Below are 14,991 nucleotides of genomic sequence, written 5' to 3' on the forward strand. Positions count from 1 at the left end.
GACGTTTTTTATGACTTTTGGAGGTCAAAAAAATTTTTGACTTATTTTGTCCGATTTTGACGCTTTACTATACTATGACGTTTTTTATGACTTTTGGAGGGCAAAAAATTTTTTGACATTTTTTGTCCGAAAAAAAAGCCTTACTATACTATGACGTTTTTTATGACTTTTGGAGGTCAAAAAAAATTTTGACTTTTTTTGTCCGATTTTGACACCTTACTATACTATGACGTTTTTAATGACTTTTGGAGGTCAAAAAAATTTTTGAATTTTTTTGTCCGAAAAAAATGCCATACTATACTATGACGTTTTTTATGACTTTTGGAGGGCAAAAAAAATTTTGACATTTTTTGTCCGAAAAAAACGCCTTACTATACTATGACGTTTTTTATGACATTTTGAAGTCAAAAAAAATGTTGACTTTTTTTGTCCGATTTTGACGCCTTACTATACTATGACGTTTTTTATGACTTTTGGAGGTCAAAAAAAATTTTGACTTTTTTTGTCCGAAAAAAAACCCCTTACTATACTATGACGTTTTTTATGACTTTTGGAGGTCAAAAAAAATTTTTGACTTTTTTTGTCCGAAAAAAAACCCCTTACTATACTATGACGTTTTTTGTGACTTTTGGAGGTCAAAAAAAATTTTGACTTTTTTTGTCCGATTTTGACGCCTTACTATAGTATGACGTTTTTTATGACTTTTGGAGGGCAAAAAAATTTTTGACATTTTTTGTCCGAAAAAAACGCCTTACTATACTATGACGTTTTTTATGACATTTTGAGGTCAAAAAAAATGTTGACTTTTTTTGTCCGATTTTGACGCCTTACTATGCTATGACTTTTTTTATGACTTTTGGAGGTCAAAAAAAATTTTGACTTTTTTTGTCCAAAAAAACGCCTTACTATACTATGACGTTTTTTATGACTTTTGGAGGTCAAAAAAAATGTTGACTTTTTTTGTCCGATTTTAACGCCTTACTATACTATGACGTTTTTTATGACTTTTGGAGGGCAAAAAAAATTTTGACATTTTTTGTCCGAAAAAAACGCCTTACAATACTATGACGTTTTTTATGACATTTTGAAGTAAAAAAAAATGTTGACTTTTTTTGTCCGAAAAAAAAGCCTTACTATACTATGACGTTTTTTATGACATTTTGAGTTAAAAAATTTTTTTGACTTTTTTTGTACGAAAAAAACGCCTTACTATACTATGACGTTTTTTATGACATTTTGAGGTCAAAAAAATTTTTGACTTTTTTTGGCCGAAAAATACGCCTTACTATACTATGATGTTTTTTATGACATTTTGAGTTAAAAAAAAATTTGACTTTTTTTGGCCGATTTTGACGCCTTACTATACTATGACGTTTTTTATGACAAAAAAGTGAAAAAAAAAAGTTGACTTTTTTTGGCCGATTTTGATGCCTTACTATACTATGACGTTTTTTATGACATTTTGAGGTCAAAAAATTTTTTGACTTTTTTTGGCCGAAAAAACGCCTTACTATACTATGACGTTTTTTATGACATTTTGAGTTAAAAAAAAAAAAGTGACTTTTTTTGTCCGATTTTGACGCCTTACTATACTATGATGTTTTTTATGACATTTTGAGGTCAAAAATTTTTTTGACTTTTTTTGGCATTTTTTTACACCTATGACATTTTTTTATGACATTTTGAGGTCAAATTTTTTTTTGACTTTTTTTGTCCGATTTTGACGCCTTACTATACTATGATGTTTTTTATGACATTTTGAGGTAAAAAAAAATGTGACTTTTTTTGTCCGATTTTGACGCCTTACTATACAATGACGTTTTTTATGACATTTTGAGGTCAAATTTTTTTTGGACTTTTTTTGGCATTTTTTGACGCCTTACTATACTATGACGTTTTTTATGACATTTTGAGGTCAAAAAAATTTTGACTTTTTTTGGCCGATTTTGTTACGCCTTACTATACTATGACGTTTTTTATGACATTTTGAGGTAAAAAAAAATTGACTTTTTTTGGCATTTTTTGACGCCTTACTATATTATGTGACGTTTTTTATGACATTTTGAGGTCAAAAAAAAATTTGACTTTCTTTGGCCGATTTTGACGCCTTACTATACTATGACGTTTTTTATGACATTTTGAGGTAAAAAAAAAATGTTGACTTTTTTTGGCCGATTTTGACGCCTTACTATACTATGACGTTTTTTCTGACATTTTGAGGTAAAAAAAAATTTGACTTTTTTTGGCCGATTTTGACGCCTTACTATACTATGACGTTTTTTATGACATTTTGAGGTCAAAAAAAATTTTTACTTTTTTTGGCATTTTTTGACGCTTTACGGCTGTATGACATTTTTCGTGCCATTTTGAGGTCTTACTAAAAAATCACTTTTTTGGCATATTTTGACGCCTTAGTATACTATGATTTTTTTATGACATTTTGAGGTCTTACTGAAAAATCACTTTTTTTGGCACATTTTGACGCCTTATGGCCGTATGATGTGTTTTATGACATTTTGAGGACTTACTTATAAATCACTTTTTTTGGCATATTTTGATGCCTTAGTATACTATGATGTTTTTTATGACATTTTGAGGTCTTACTAAAAAATCACTTTTTGGCATATTTTGACACCTGCATGTTATTTACTAGTAGACATATCTGACATAATGCTATAGCTACAAGAAGCTAATATCAGCTGATAATATCGGCGTGCTTTCAGCAAGTCTCAAAGCCAGTATCACTCAGACTCAAAAAGAGTACTCTGTTGTATCAAGATTTTTATTAAGCTTACTGTACATTCATGTACTGTACAGCATGTTCATCACATGAAAGTATACTCTTGCACTTTAGAGTATTGAGAGGAAGGCCAAAATCCACTAAATAATGAGAACTCAGGCTCCATATTAACAAAGCAACACGAGGATAAGAGGGCAAAAGAAATAGACGGACACATGTAACCAAACAGAATTAAAGTCACCTGATTTAGTAAAACTTCAATCTAATATAATACCTTTTTGATCAGGAACATTCTCTCAGCAAAAGTTGGACCAAAATAAACACAAAGCAATAAATAGGCACTGGGGAAGTAGTCACATTAGCATTAGGCAATTAGTTGAGAGCGGCTAACTGCTTAAAAAAGGTATACAGACTGGTGGGGTGGGGAGAGACTGCAATGAGTGGTAGTTAAATGAAGATCCAAAAAATAATATAGATGAATCTGAAAACAGCTGGAGTGCTTCTCAGTTGAAGTTGATTATGAGTCTGATGAGAAGGCTCTGTGCGCATTGGGGAACTGCTGAGAGCTGAAATCCGGGTCTTCCCTCACTCGTTTCTTGATGTCAGTTTTAACCTGAGAGAAGAAAAAGATAACATGGTTATGGCAGAAGGTACAAGCGCTATGTCAGAAGGTGACTCCGTGGTTAGAGAGGAAGACGTGATTACAAATGTGATCCCTTTAATTGGCTGCGAGGTAACGTCTTCAGTGTCTTGTTTTGTCCAATACTCAAAAATATTCAGTTTACAATCATATAAAACAGAGAAAAACATTCACAATTAAGAAGCTATCAATGGGGGATTTTTCATCATTTTTGCTTGAAAAACTGAATCCAACTAATTGTTTTAATTCTACTATCATCTCATTTACTTGCAGATGAGATAATAGAATTATTATTCTAGAACTAATACTACTATCTCATCCACTTTTGGTATCCTAATACAAATAATGATCAAATCTATGGAAACAAAAGCACCACACTATAGTCATCATTAGCCTAAATGATATGTAGTGTGTCTCTGGTTTGTTATTAGATACAGGTAAGATTTAGTCACCTGTTCTGCATATGCTTCCTTGAGCTCCTGGGTTTCCAGATCGTCCTGCAACCGCTCAGCAGAAGTGATGGGCTTCACTCCAGCCGTCCTGGCAGCTTGACTCACTGCATCAGAGAGGGAGAGGAGGCTTCCACCACCCTGTCCTGTCTGAAAACACACACATCAACACAACTTTAAAAAAAAAAAGGTAAGGACAGGTGATACTTGTGTCTAACAAGTGAAGTTACAACTGCTCTGATTACCTTTCTGCGTTTAGCTGGCATGCCATGCAAATAGGCATCAGACAACGGAGGCTGAGCCTTCATCTTCCTCTGTGTGATCATATCACACCTGATGATGGGCACCCACTCCTACAACACATACAGTAAATAAAGAAGGGAGATATGAAGGTGAGTTACCAGGGGTAGTTAATTTTTTCAAATTTGGCTTAAAACAGCAAGTCAAAAGCAATCAAAGCCTCTTTGTGCTACTGTCACTCCACAACAGCTCACCAGGGAAACATTGTTTGAGCAAACACAAAGAGGGAAATTTGTACTAAAAATAACACTACATTTGGAAAATACCTACTTGATTTGACAAAAACAGACTGCAGAAAGGTTTTGGCTAAAGTTTAAAATTAATAATTGTTCAAAGACCACTGTGTGTTTGAGGTGTAAGAGATGTCCCCCATCTCTTACACCTCAATTATGTGAGCAGGGGATCTCTTAACAATCAGTGTAGACACAATTGCTACAGCCAAAACACTTTTTCAGTGTACATATGGACACTTGAGTGTTGTTTTAAAACAGTGTCAATGAACTGGTCTTTCCTGAATCAGTGTCCCATTTACTCTGTGTAATCCAAACTTCACTACCACAGTATTCACCGGAGTTATTTTCAACAGAAGAAGCTGTTTTATAAACGTGTTGACAGTTTGTTCATTAGCTCATCCAGAAAAAAAGAAAAACTGTCCAGGAAAGGAAACATGTTTTGTTGCACTGCCCTGATTCACATTTACAAACAAAACAAAAACAAAAATGTTAAATAAAACCAGTAAACAAACTGTGTGGTCTCTTACAGGGGGGACAGCCGCTGCCCAGGCCTCTGACTCTCCAGAGGACTCCTCACTCCCTCCTTCAGCTCCCGCTACTGCCATGTCGCCACCTAATGGTGCAGCTCCTCCTGAGGCTCCCAGGTCCCCAGGCAACACTCTTGTGTCCCGTGACGATGCCCTCGTGTCGTGTGACACCGACATGGCCTCCTCTGCTGTGGTTGCCGCAGCTGGTGAGTGTGTGTCCCCGATCTTTGGAAGTGGAGAACAGCGAAATGAGGGAACCAAAAGGCAAATCAGTACCTAAAATGTCACACTGAGTGGATCTGAAAAGGATATTAAAGACACACCAAGCTTACCGTTGCACTTTGTGCTCGTTCGGCCTCTTGTGTGCCAGTTGCAGAAGACTGATCTCTCTGTGAAAGAATGTCATCTAATATTTATTAGCCATTTCAGACGTGCTGTCCAAAGTAACATGATATGTAACAGCCATCAGATAAGATGGGCTGCTTCCTCTGCACGTAACATGTTATTAACACATATGCATTCTGTTGTGCAGGAAACTGATCCATTTTCAAATGTAAAATTCAGAAAATTAAATCTACAGAGAGAGAAAAAGGAGCCACTCTGACGAGGAGCCAACGAAACTGATATAAAATAAACACTAAATATATATATATTTTAAAAAACTGCGTGTCTGGTCCATTACCTGTGTGTAAACTATGTAGTTCTGGATCTGCTCCTGTGTGACGGGGATGTGCTCCAGAATGACCTGCAGCCTCATCGTCATCATGCTGCTCATCCAGTTGACAAGGCTCGGGCTGATGTCACTGGACATCCTTCGCTGGAAACACAAAAAGAAAAATCAGCTTTTACGTCACAACAGCTCTTTTGTTCTGCATTTAGTCTTTTTGTCAAGATTTTTTTCTTTGGATTGTTAAACCTTTTAGTGATTTTAGTAACTTTTGTTTTGTCTCCTTATCATTCACGTGGCCATTCTGGCAGCATAAAAACAGCAAAACTGTACTTGTCAGCTACACGACATGATTTAAAATATTAACAAACTGAAATCTTAAACATGTGAACAGAGAGTTAGAGAGTGAACAGGTAAATTAAATGTTGGTATAGGAGAAATAAACAGTGGCAGAGTAGATAGCTGTAGAGTTAAGGTAGTATACTCAAAGAAAAATCTAATGACTTGTTTTTGGAATGTCAAAATTGTTGTTTGTGACCAAAACAAAGTCTGCAAGGTTGTGTGGCAAATTGATAAAACATTTGCACAGCCCCCCCCACTAACTGCTGCCTTAGGTTGAGTTTTTGGTCGTCTCTCTTTTTTTTTCCCCCATTAACTGTCACAAGCACTCATGAGCGTATCCATCTGCCTACTGCAAGAAGACACGAGTATACCTGCATTTTGTCAAAGCACTAAACCTGATATCCTTTGCCTAACATGTTTCATCTGGAGTGTACTGTCTGCTGAGAGCAGAATATGAGAAGAAAGAAACAATGAGGTTTAGTGAAACATTGTGTACTAACTATTCGGTGGTTGATGACTGCAGTAAGAGCTCTCTGGTCTCCTCTCAGGCAGTGCAGGTTCAGGGCAAGACACTCAAACAGGGCCTGGTTACACATCTGTAGCAGTCGGAGCCCAAATGAGTCATCTGGATGAGAAGAATGTTGATATTAAATAATACGTAAAAATAATGTACTAAAACATTTATTTCAATAACAAATTCCTTTACAATTAAGTGCATTTGCTACTGTGACAGTGAACTTTAAGGAAGTTCATTTTACTTATTCATCTCACAGTGGTTTTCCTAATATATAAATAATGATAAATAATGAAAATAGGATTTCCTCTCATGCTGCAACCTACACTTTAACACAAATGGAGGCAGTAGTGGAACCAAAACGCCAACACATACAGTAAACTAGAAAAAGAAAAACAGTTTACCAGTGCAGCGCAGAATGTGTGTGGCGATGTGAGTCAGCTGCTGTCTGAAGAAAGACATGTTGGTCTGAGTAATATCAACGCCCTCTAACACAGTGACTGAAGACTCTCTCTGTAGGAGTTGAAAGAGAAGGTTCCATTTCAATTACTTGAAAAAAAAAAGGCACAGCATTTCAACATTTAAAGTGACTTAAACTAAATTGGCCTAAAACTTTCTTACATGGAGCTGAAATATAATGTTTTACAAATTCATTACTGGACTATGTCGTCTTTTGCTCCAAAATCTGCAGCTGTCATTTGCTTTTTTTAAGTTTCTCATTTCTATCTCACATTACACACCTCATTCTTCATATCTGCCTTGATACATGCACTGAATACTGTCATTTTATGAATTTTACATTATCCCTCTGGTCTCATCTCTTTGACATTGATTTTTCTCTTCATATTTTATGCATTTTAATATCAGTTTGTGGTCTGTGCTTTTTGTAACCCCTATGTTTTATATCCTTTGTGTTACTCCTGTAGATGTCTAATCTCAATGAGGTACTTCTGGTTAAGTCACATATATAAAGGCTTTTGTCGCACTGGCCTTGTCAGAAATATTTTACCTGATAAAGCAGATTCAAGTGATCCATGATGCAAACAAAAGTAGTTAAATTATGATCACTGCCAGGTCACCCAGGCCCTGGCTTCCTACATCTGCTGAGAGTTTACTGCTGGAAAAGTGGATCTAATTTATTGTGTAACATCACAGCCCTGAACAGTGTCCAATTTTATGAAATTTTGCGAAAAATATGGCATGTAGTGACTAGTGAATGAACAATAACAGACACAGCGCCAGTTGTGATGGATGCTGAGTGTTTTGAGTGTTTTGACTGTGGTAAATTAACATCTTATAGTGTAAATAAAATATGTGGTAATGTTTCATCATTTCCTGTTTAGTATTTTACTGAGGGAGGAGTGGGCATCAAGGACTTACAAAACTCTCAGTGATGTACTCCTCCAGTTCGTTGACAAGACTGTCGGCAGCCTCCTAAGGGATGGAAAGAGAGGACATGAGGAAAAACAAGAGAATGATGGCATACAGAGGGAGAAGACAACAAAAATACAATATTTACTGGTCAATTACACAAAAGAATAAAACAGGTAAATTATCAAACACGTGCCCTGTAATGAAAATTCCGTTAGCACTACATATTTTTAAACATCCTTCAGTATTTAAGGATGGATAATCCTTCTGAAGTTAAGAAAAACAATTTCTGTTTCGGTGTGTGGAACTGACAGCAATATTCTGGTCGGTGGGCTCTCTGCCACTGAGGTAGTTCTGGGTGAAGAACTGGGACAGTTGAGGCTGGATGCGAGCCAGGGGCTGGTGCTGGCCATGAAGCAGCATCACAAGGTCTGACATGGTGAATGTCTGGCACACCAACATCAGCAGCTCCCCAAAAAACCCTAGGAACAAATAATTTAACAAAAGGAAAGATAAAAGAAGATACAGGAAATTAAGTGATCAATAGGAGTAAAATTTAGATATTTTCTGATATGCTCCTTGACTGAATGATGTGCTGCTCTTTACCGGTAGGATCCTCAGGACTGATAAAGATGTTGGTTGCCTGGGACAGCCTCTGCATGAACTGAGCAATGCTCTCTGTGTCATTCTGGGCCTGGCCCAGAGAGCCCATCATGGTACTCAGAACACCACGGACAATGCCTGTGAACAACTCCGGGTTGAGGGCTTCAGCAGCTGCAGGGGGGTTGGGCACTGGGTTGGGTCCTGTGCCGGGAGCTGGAGCAGTACCAGAGGGAGGTGGGGGTGGAGAAAAGATGGGCTGGGCCTAGAAATTGAAATGAGGATTGGGGATTTTTTTGACGTTACTTTGAAACTCCACAACAGACAAATTTCAGTCAGTAACAAAATTATTAATTCTGGATTATTGAAATGAAATACAAATTCTGGGTGTGAGTCATTTCAAAACGCAAGTGCAATTTTTAGGCTATTTTTAAGTCTATTCACTGCAGTCATGTCGGACATTCAAACACTGACCTGCTGCATAAATTCACCCACTCCCTGGATGAAAGCTGGGACACCAGACGTGGTGACAGTGATAGAAGGGGCTCCTCCAGGGCCTGCACCAGCCACACCGGTTGCCCCCAGAAGAGAACTGAGGAGCTGACTGAGGTCTGGGGGCATCTCCTGAGACTGGGGCTCACTGGGGTTGGTCTCAGGTTGGTTCGGTGGACTAGTAGTGTTTGCAGTAGGTGGAGGTGTTGGACCCGAGGCGGAGAAGGTAAAGGAGGAGGAGGATGAGGATGAGGAAGTTTGAGAGGAGGAGGAAAAGGAGGAAGAGGAGGATGAGGATGTGGACGAAGAGGAGGATGATGTGACTGTTTGACCAGCTGTGGAAAAAACCGTGAAATATCACAGATTGACAGCAATTCTTTACCAATCCTTTTTAAAGATTAGGGGTTAGCCTATTAAAACTACAGAAAAATGCTGACAATGCAACAAAAATTCAGGAAAAAGGAAGAGCTTACCCATTTGTCCTGGCAGCAAAAGCTGTCCAACTAGTCCACTAATCATCTGGTTGAGAGCAGCAGGGTTGAAAGGCTGTGGAGCAAGATTTTTGAATTAAACGTGGATCATATTGACAATCAGCCTCAAAAAGTGAACAGGAAACAGATCAGAAGATATTATCCCCACCTGTCCTGGCTGCTGGCCTGGCATGGCAGCCCTCACGTTGATGGTGGTTCCCCGGGTGCCGAAAGCTGGAGGAGGCATGTTGGGTGCAAAGGGGGGTCGGGTGAACACAACCCTAGCCTGGGGTCCAGTGTGAGGAGGTGGTGGAGGAGCAGTAGGGGTGGTGGTGGGTGTGTTAGGACCCGTGGTGGTAGCTGAGGAGTTGGCTGTGGAGCTGTAGCCGGGAGGGGTGGGCTGAGGTGGGACTGGCTGGCCAGTGGCGGCCGTGGCAGCACTAGTAGCTACAGCAGCAGCGTACTGGCTGATCTGTTGCATGAGATTTCGCATAAAGTCAGGGGGGAGGCCACCTGAGGGCAGAAACAGACAAGAACAGAATTATTTATTTTTGTTATCAGTAGAAAATCAGATGGATTTTTAAAAGTTAAGAAATGACTGATTTGCATAAACTCTCCTTTACCTGGTTGTCCAGGCATTTGCTGACCGGCTGCATTAGGGTTTACACCTGGACCTACACACACACACAAACAGAAAGATACACAAAAAAGCTTTAAGTCCCCTGTACAATCCTAAAGAACCTGCCAAAACATTACTCTCCACAGAAGCACATCTGAAATAACAGCAATCATTGAACAAAGATGATTAAATTGTTTTTTTGTTTTTTTTTTAGATTTAAGCCTATAACCCCATTCTTTCGATCGTTTCGAAAGAATGGGGTTATAGGCTTATAGGCAGAGCATGGAGGATGCAGTAGTGTGATATGTGATATGTGCAGTCATTTCATTCCAATGCGCTGCCGCCCAGCAATATGACACACAAACATCATCTGAACGGAGCATTCAATCAGTGGCGGATAGGGGACAACACACCGTCCGTGTTCATCTGCATCATGACCACCGGGACTGCCTGGTGGCTGATCCTGATGACCCGGGGGCCAGCCTGTCCCTGACCAGCCTGCTGATTGGACGGGGAAGTCTGTGGGGGGGAGGTCTGTCCCTGACCTGCCTGCTCCGCCTGGCTGGCCGACTGAGAAGGCGGGGCTTGTCCGTCAGTGCTGTTAGCTGCAACAGTCACTGTGGCACCCAGGTTCATCTGTTGGTGAAGATGCAAGTACAGTCAGTCCAATTAAAAACAAGGTTCACATTAATAACTTCCAACTAAAAGTTGCTTGTGTTCACTCACTTGCACTGGGATGTGGTGATGTACGGCTCCGGGCAGAGTGACCGGGGTGGCATAGTGGGAAAAAGGCCGCACCACATGTAGGTGGCGGGGTACAGGGCTCATTAGGTTCAATCGTAGGTCACTCAGGGCCACAAGCGCGTTACCAAGGAAACGGAGACACTCCATTGTCACGATCAGAGTCCGCTGGTCCTCCTCTCTCTCCTGTGCCAGAGAAGAAAGCAGCTTGAGCAACATTTTGAATGACAGCTAGGTAATGTTAAAAACCCAGGATTGATAAACCAGAATATCAATAAGCCAAGGTTAGATTTCAACTGCATTATTAATTGTACTAATCAAACTGTAACATAAATGAGGATTGCAGCACATTGGCTTTCATGGAACCACTCATATGAACAAATTTGTTCTTAAGCTGCACGTACGAGTCTCCCTTTCTCCACAGGTGTAAAATATACACATTTGAACCGAAATCATAATGTCTCAATCTGAATGAATTTAAATATGATGCAGAAATTTGCTAAAATAAATTACATGACTAAGATGAACTAAAATAATGTTATGATCATTTTATCATCGTAATGGCTTGCCAGTTTACTCACAGGCTTTTGTGATTTGTGTGAAATTGTTTTCACTTTGTGGTGACATTTTTGTGAATTAAACTTTGCAAACAGAGCAGAACAGGTAGCCTTATATGGCAACTTTAGTGGTGTCAATTATACTAATCTCACAAGTGATTATCATAATTTTAGGATAAGAACACAAAAATATTTTTCATGAGTCATGTGTCACTAACTGTTGATTTATTTCATATGTCATTTTGGTCCAAACATTGCTCATCAAGTAGGAGGCTGATTGCTTGGATAGAAATGCAGAATGAAATAAATAAAAGTTAGCAAGACAGAGTCTTTATCTTGATTTTAGTTTTACTGTCCTCTGATGCAACAGTCACGCATACAGGAGAGCAGAGATATTGTTCTCAGTACATTATTTTAAATATTATTTGAAAAATCCTTGTGACACCACATGTTTGCTAACAGTAAAACTCGACCTGATATTTAAGTTGTTGCTCCCCTTGAACCTTTATCAGTTTAAAAAAACATGAATGAAATCTCTTTTTTCCAGAATGAAACACATATTCTGGCATAATGCTAAAAAGCATCTATTTCAGACATCTTCTTAAAAACACCAGTTAATGATTATTGAGCTGTTTGAATCCTACTGTATTATTGTTGTATTCTGCGGTGGTGGCTGCCTCCAGGATGGTGTGAGCTCTCTGGATGAAGGGCTGCAGTCTCTCCTCCACCCTCCGTAGCTCAGACAGCATCTCCGCCAGCTCGGCTGGGCTGGGATGACTAGAGGAGGAAAGGAAATCTAAGCTGGTCACAATCAAACACAATTCATCCATTTGATGCCAAATAATTTCATGTTCTTTTCAAGTTTACCTGACTTAAAAAGGTTTAGAGTAAAATAACAAAAAACAGAATTGCGTGTATGAATCCTCACACAACTATGTAGGATAAGTAATCTGAGTCACAAGAACAAGAATATGTCTCACTTGGGTCCAGGTTGGGGTGTTGGTCCCTCGGGTTGTGCTGAAGAGGTGGGTGGAGGCGGAGGAGTTGTTGGAGGTGGGGAGGTGTCCATGGGCTGAGAAGAAGGAGAGGGAGTGGAGGTGGTAGAGGAAGATGAGGGAGGAGGGGGGGCAGCAGCAGACGTAGTTTCCGTTTGGGAGGATGAGTCACTCGGTCGACCCTGAAAACAGACACAAGACAGCAGGTGTATTTGTTACTGATCAGGCAGCAGCTTAGCTTCGCTGATGGAAAAATTTGAAGGTTTAGCTCTCACCTCCATTCGCTGGATGACATCATTGATATCCCTCAGCAGGTTTTCAGCTAGCACCAGCCTAAGCCTTGGCTCACTCTGCACTGGCTGGTCCATATCAATGTGCACATTCACGGACCCATTGCTCTGAAACAGAAATGGTGACAATTAACAAAACATAGGGTAATGTCAAGAGGGATTGTATAAAATCAGCAGACATAGTATCTTACCCCAGTGCTGGTTGTGACTCTGGCATTCCTGGCATTCTCTCCCACAATCTGCTGAACTGATGTCTAAATGAGTGGAATAACACACGCCATTAATACGCCTTTGGAATCAACAGTTGACACAAAAAAAAAAAAGATTCTGACTGTCATGATTAAAGCTGGACAACATATATTCAGTGACCACTTTATTAGGTAAACAGTTTAGGGTAATTTAATACAACAGTTTTGCCAAAATGTCAGCTTTTATGATTCCCATAATGTTTGGTTTTAAAATTAAATTCTGTTTTCGCACTAAGGTCATAGTTTATCATGACGGTGGGCTGGAGTACATTATTGTTTTGTAAGGGGAACAATTGTATGAATTGCAACAGACTGTACGTGTGTCTCATAAAGAGGCCACTGAGTGTGTATTATATAAATATATTAAACAAACCACAGGACACTGCTCCTAAACAAGTCACAAAGCAGGCCTACCTGTATCTGCTGGGGGTCCATAATGTTGACAGGGAGGTTGAAGGTACCAAGCATTACGTAGCTGTTGGCATTGCGGTCATGTGGAGGCACTTGGGATGTTCCTTGGGAGGACGAGGAGGGCCCACTGTCAGTTGAACTGCCTCCTGACCCTGAGCTAGGCTGAGAGGGTGGAGGGGGCGCCCGTTCAACAAGGTGTATCACCTTACCACCCACATCTGGGGCAACAAGAGAAAATTTCAGTTACATCTGTGCACATTAGACAGTGTTTTAACTTCTCACTTTTTATTTTGAAACATGGGTGAGTGAGCTACATTTTAATTTTTCTCAATTTATTTCTGTTTTCTCAATTATTCAATTAGTTGTTTGGTCTGTAAAGCATAAGAAAATAGTGAAAATGAACATCATAATTGAGTGTAAAGTAATGGGTAGCCCAAATATTAGGAAACAATGTGTGTGTAAATGAGAATATTTTGTGTTGTTGTGGTACTGTAACAAAATAACAGTGCAGAAATAAATCTAAAAGTTCACTTGAAACAAGATAAAATCAAGTTCCACATTTCTTTATTTAACCCCTTAATTACTTACTGTAGTCTGTCAGAGTCCTTTCATCCTGTAGCACTCTGCCCTGGTAGATCAGCCTCTGTTTGTCCACAGGGATACCCACTGAAGGGGCAATGTGCTCCTTGAACTCCTTCACTGTCAACTACAAAAAGGAGGTGGAAAAGACATTAGTCTGACAACCTCAAAGGCTGACTGAAAATGAGAAGTCACTCCACATTTTGCAGTAGGAATGGATTTATTTACCTGAGCGCCAACAGTGTAGGTCCTGCTCTGGGAGTCTAATGTTTTGACTGTCACCTCTATGTCTGCAGTTTGTTCCTCCATGATGTTCCTGTATCATAAAATAATGTATGCCAGTAATTAAAGCCAACAGTTACTGGATTCAGACATTGATAATAGTTTAAAAAATCTGATAACCAATTACTTTTTTAGCAAAAACACCTAAAATGAACAACCATTTTGAATGGGAAATTTTAAATTTGAACACATCTTTGGCATTTAGGCACTGACAGTTCTTGGTATTTGTTGGCTGCTGTAGACCTCCTCTGAGATGGTCCAACTGTGCCAAAAGCAGGGATATCGCCCTTTTCCATGTTTTAGCATGTAGACTTACTTCTTACTAGTTAGTGTCTACTTGTAAATCAAGCACGTTTGACAAGTCTAATAGTGATTTTTCATCTAGACCTCGTTTGATGATATGAACAAAAAAAGTGATATCCCCTTTTAGTGTTTTCACAAGCAGACTAAAGGTTTCACAAATCTGAAACTGTGTTTTGAACAGTTACGGAGAACGTTAATTACATTAGGTTACCGTAGCTGTGTTTTGCTGGGCCGGGCGGATATTTAAAATGTCAACAAGAACACAACACTTTGAACAGTGACATGTAACGCTAACGTTATGTTAGCCAGCTACCGTTTAGTTATTACTAGCTTGCTAGCAGTAGTTAGCTTAGCTTAGCTTGGAAACCAGACCGACGTCTGCAACGAAGCTAATTGGGCTAAGCTAATGCTAAACAAACTAAACGTTACAAATAGCTTACTAAATCAAAGACAACAGGGCGTTTCGTTTTCACGAAGACCGAGTTATTTAGCGGTTACCTTAAACGTCGTTCTGTCTTTTCAACTTCTCCAGTGTATGCAGCTGTTTCTTATCACCAAATAAGACGGAAATGACTTCCAGGTAGAAGCTCTGGTACTTGCCAGAAGCTACCAGGCTGCGCG

General features: G+C 39.3%; 1 protein-coding gene across 1 annotated transcript; it reads right to left on the reverse strand.

The window, feature by feature from the left end:
- Positions 1–2,775: 2,775 nt before the first annotated feature.
- On the reverse strand, positions 2,776–14,976 carry bag6 (BCL2 associated athanogene 6). Its single transcript, XM_041044068.1, has 25 exons — positions 14,869–14,976; positions 14,014–14,101; positions 13,795–13,912; positions 13,210–13,424; positions 12,739–12,801; positions 12,533–12,655; positions 12,243–12,439; positions 11,907–12,039; positions 10,691–10,891; positions 10,378–10,600; positions 9,969–10,019; positions 9,515–9,858; positions 9,349–9,421; positions 8,858–9,210; positions 8,390–8,648; positions 8,096–8,265; positions 7,793–7,846; positions 6,817–6,925; positions 6,399–6,523; positions 5,572–5,706; positions 5,222–5,278; positions 4,890–5,114; positions 4,075–4,182; positions 3,833–3,979; positions 2,776–3,353 (listed from the first exon to the last, which is right to left on the reverse strand). The coding sequence occupies exons 2-25, from the start codon at positions 14,092–14,094 to the stop codon at positions 3,258–3,260; spliced, it is 3,660 nt and encodes a 1,219-aa protein (XP_040900002.1). The 5' UTR covers positions 14,095–14,101; positions 14,869–14,976; the 3' UTR covers positions 2,776–3,257.
- Positions 14,977–14,991: the final 15 nt, after the last annotated feature.

The sequence above is a fragment of the Toxotes jaculatrix genome, chromosome 8, assembly GCF_017976425.1.
Source record: "Toxotes jaculatrix isolate fToxJac2 chromosome 8, fToxJac2.pri, whole genome shotgun sequence".
NCBI lineage: Eukaryota > Metazoa > Chordata > Actinopteri > Toxotidae > Toxotes > Toxotes jaculatrix.

What these genes read in the sequence shown, in the direction of transcription:
- bag6 (XM_041044068.1), bottom strand. Translation starts at nt 14,094, where the DNA reads ATGGAGGAACAAACTGCAGACATAGAGGTGACAGTCAAAACATTAGAC. An exon ending in CCTACACTGTTGGCGCTCAG is followed by an intron (nt 13,913 to 14,013) that starts GTAAATAAATCC and finishes TCCTTTTTGTAG; the next exon opens with TTGACAGTGAAGGAGTTCAA. An exon ending in TGCCAGCTAAACGCAGAAAG is followed by an intron (nt 3,980 to 4,074) that starts GTAATCAGAGCA and finishes GTGTGTTTTCAG; the next exon opens with ACAGGACAGGGTGGTGGAAG.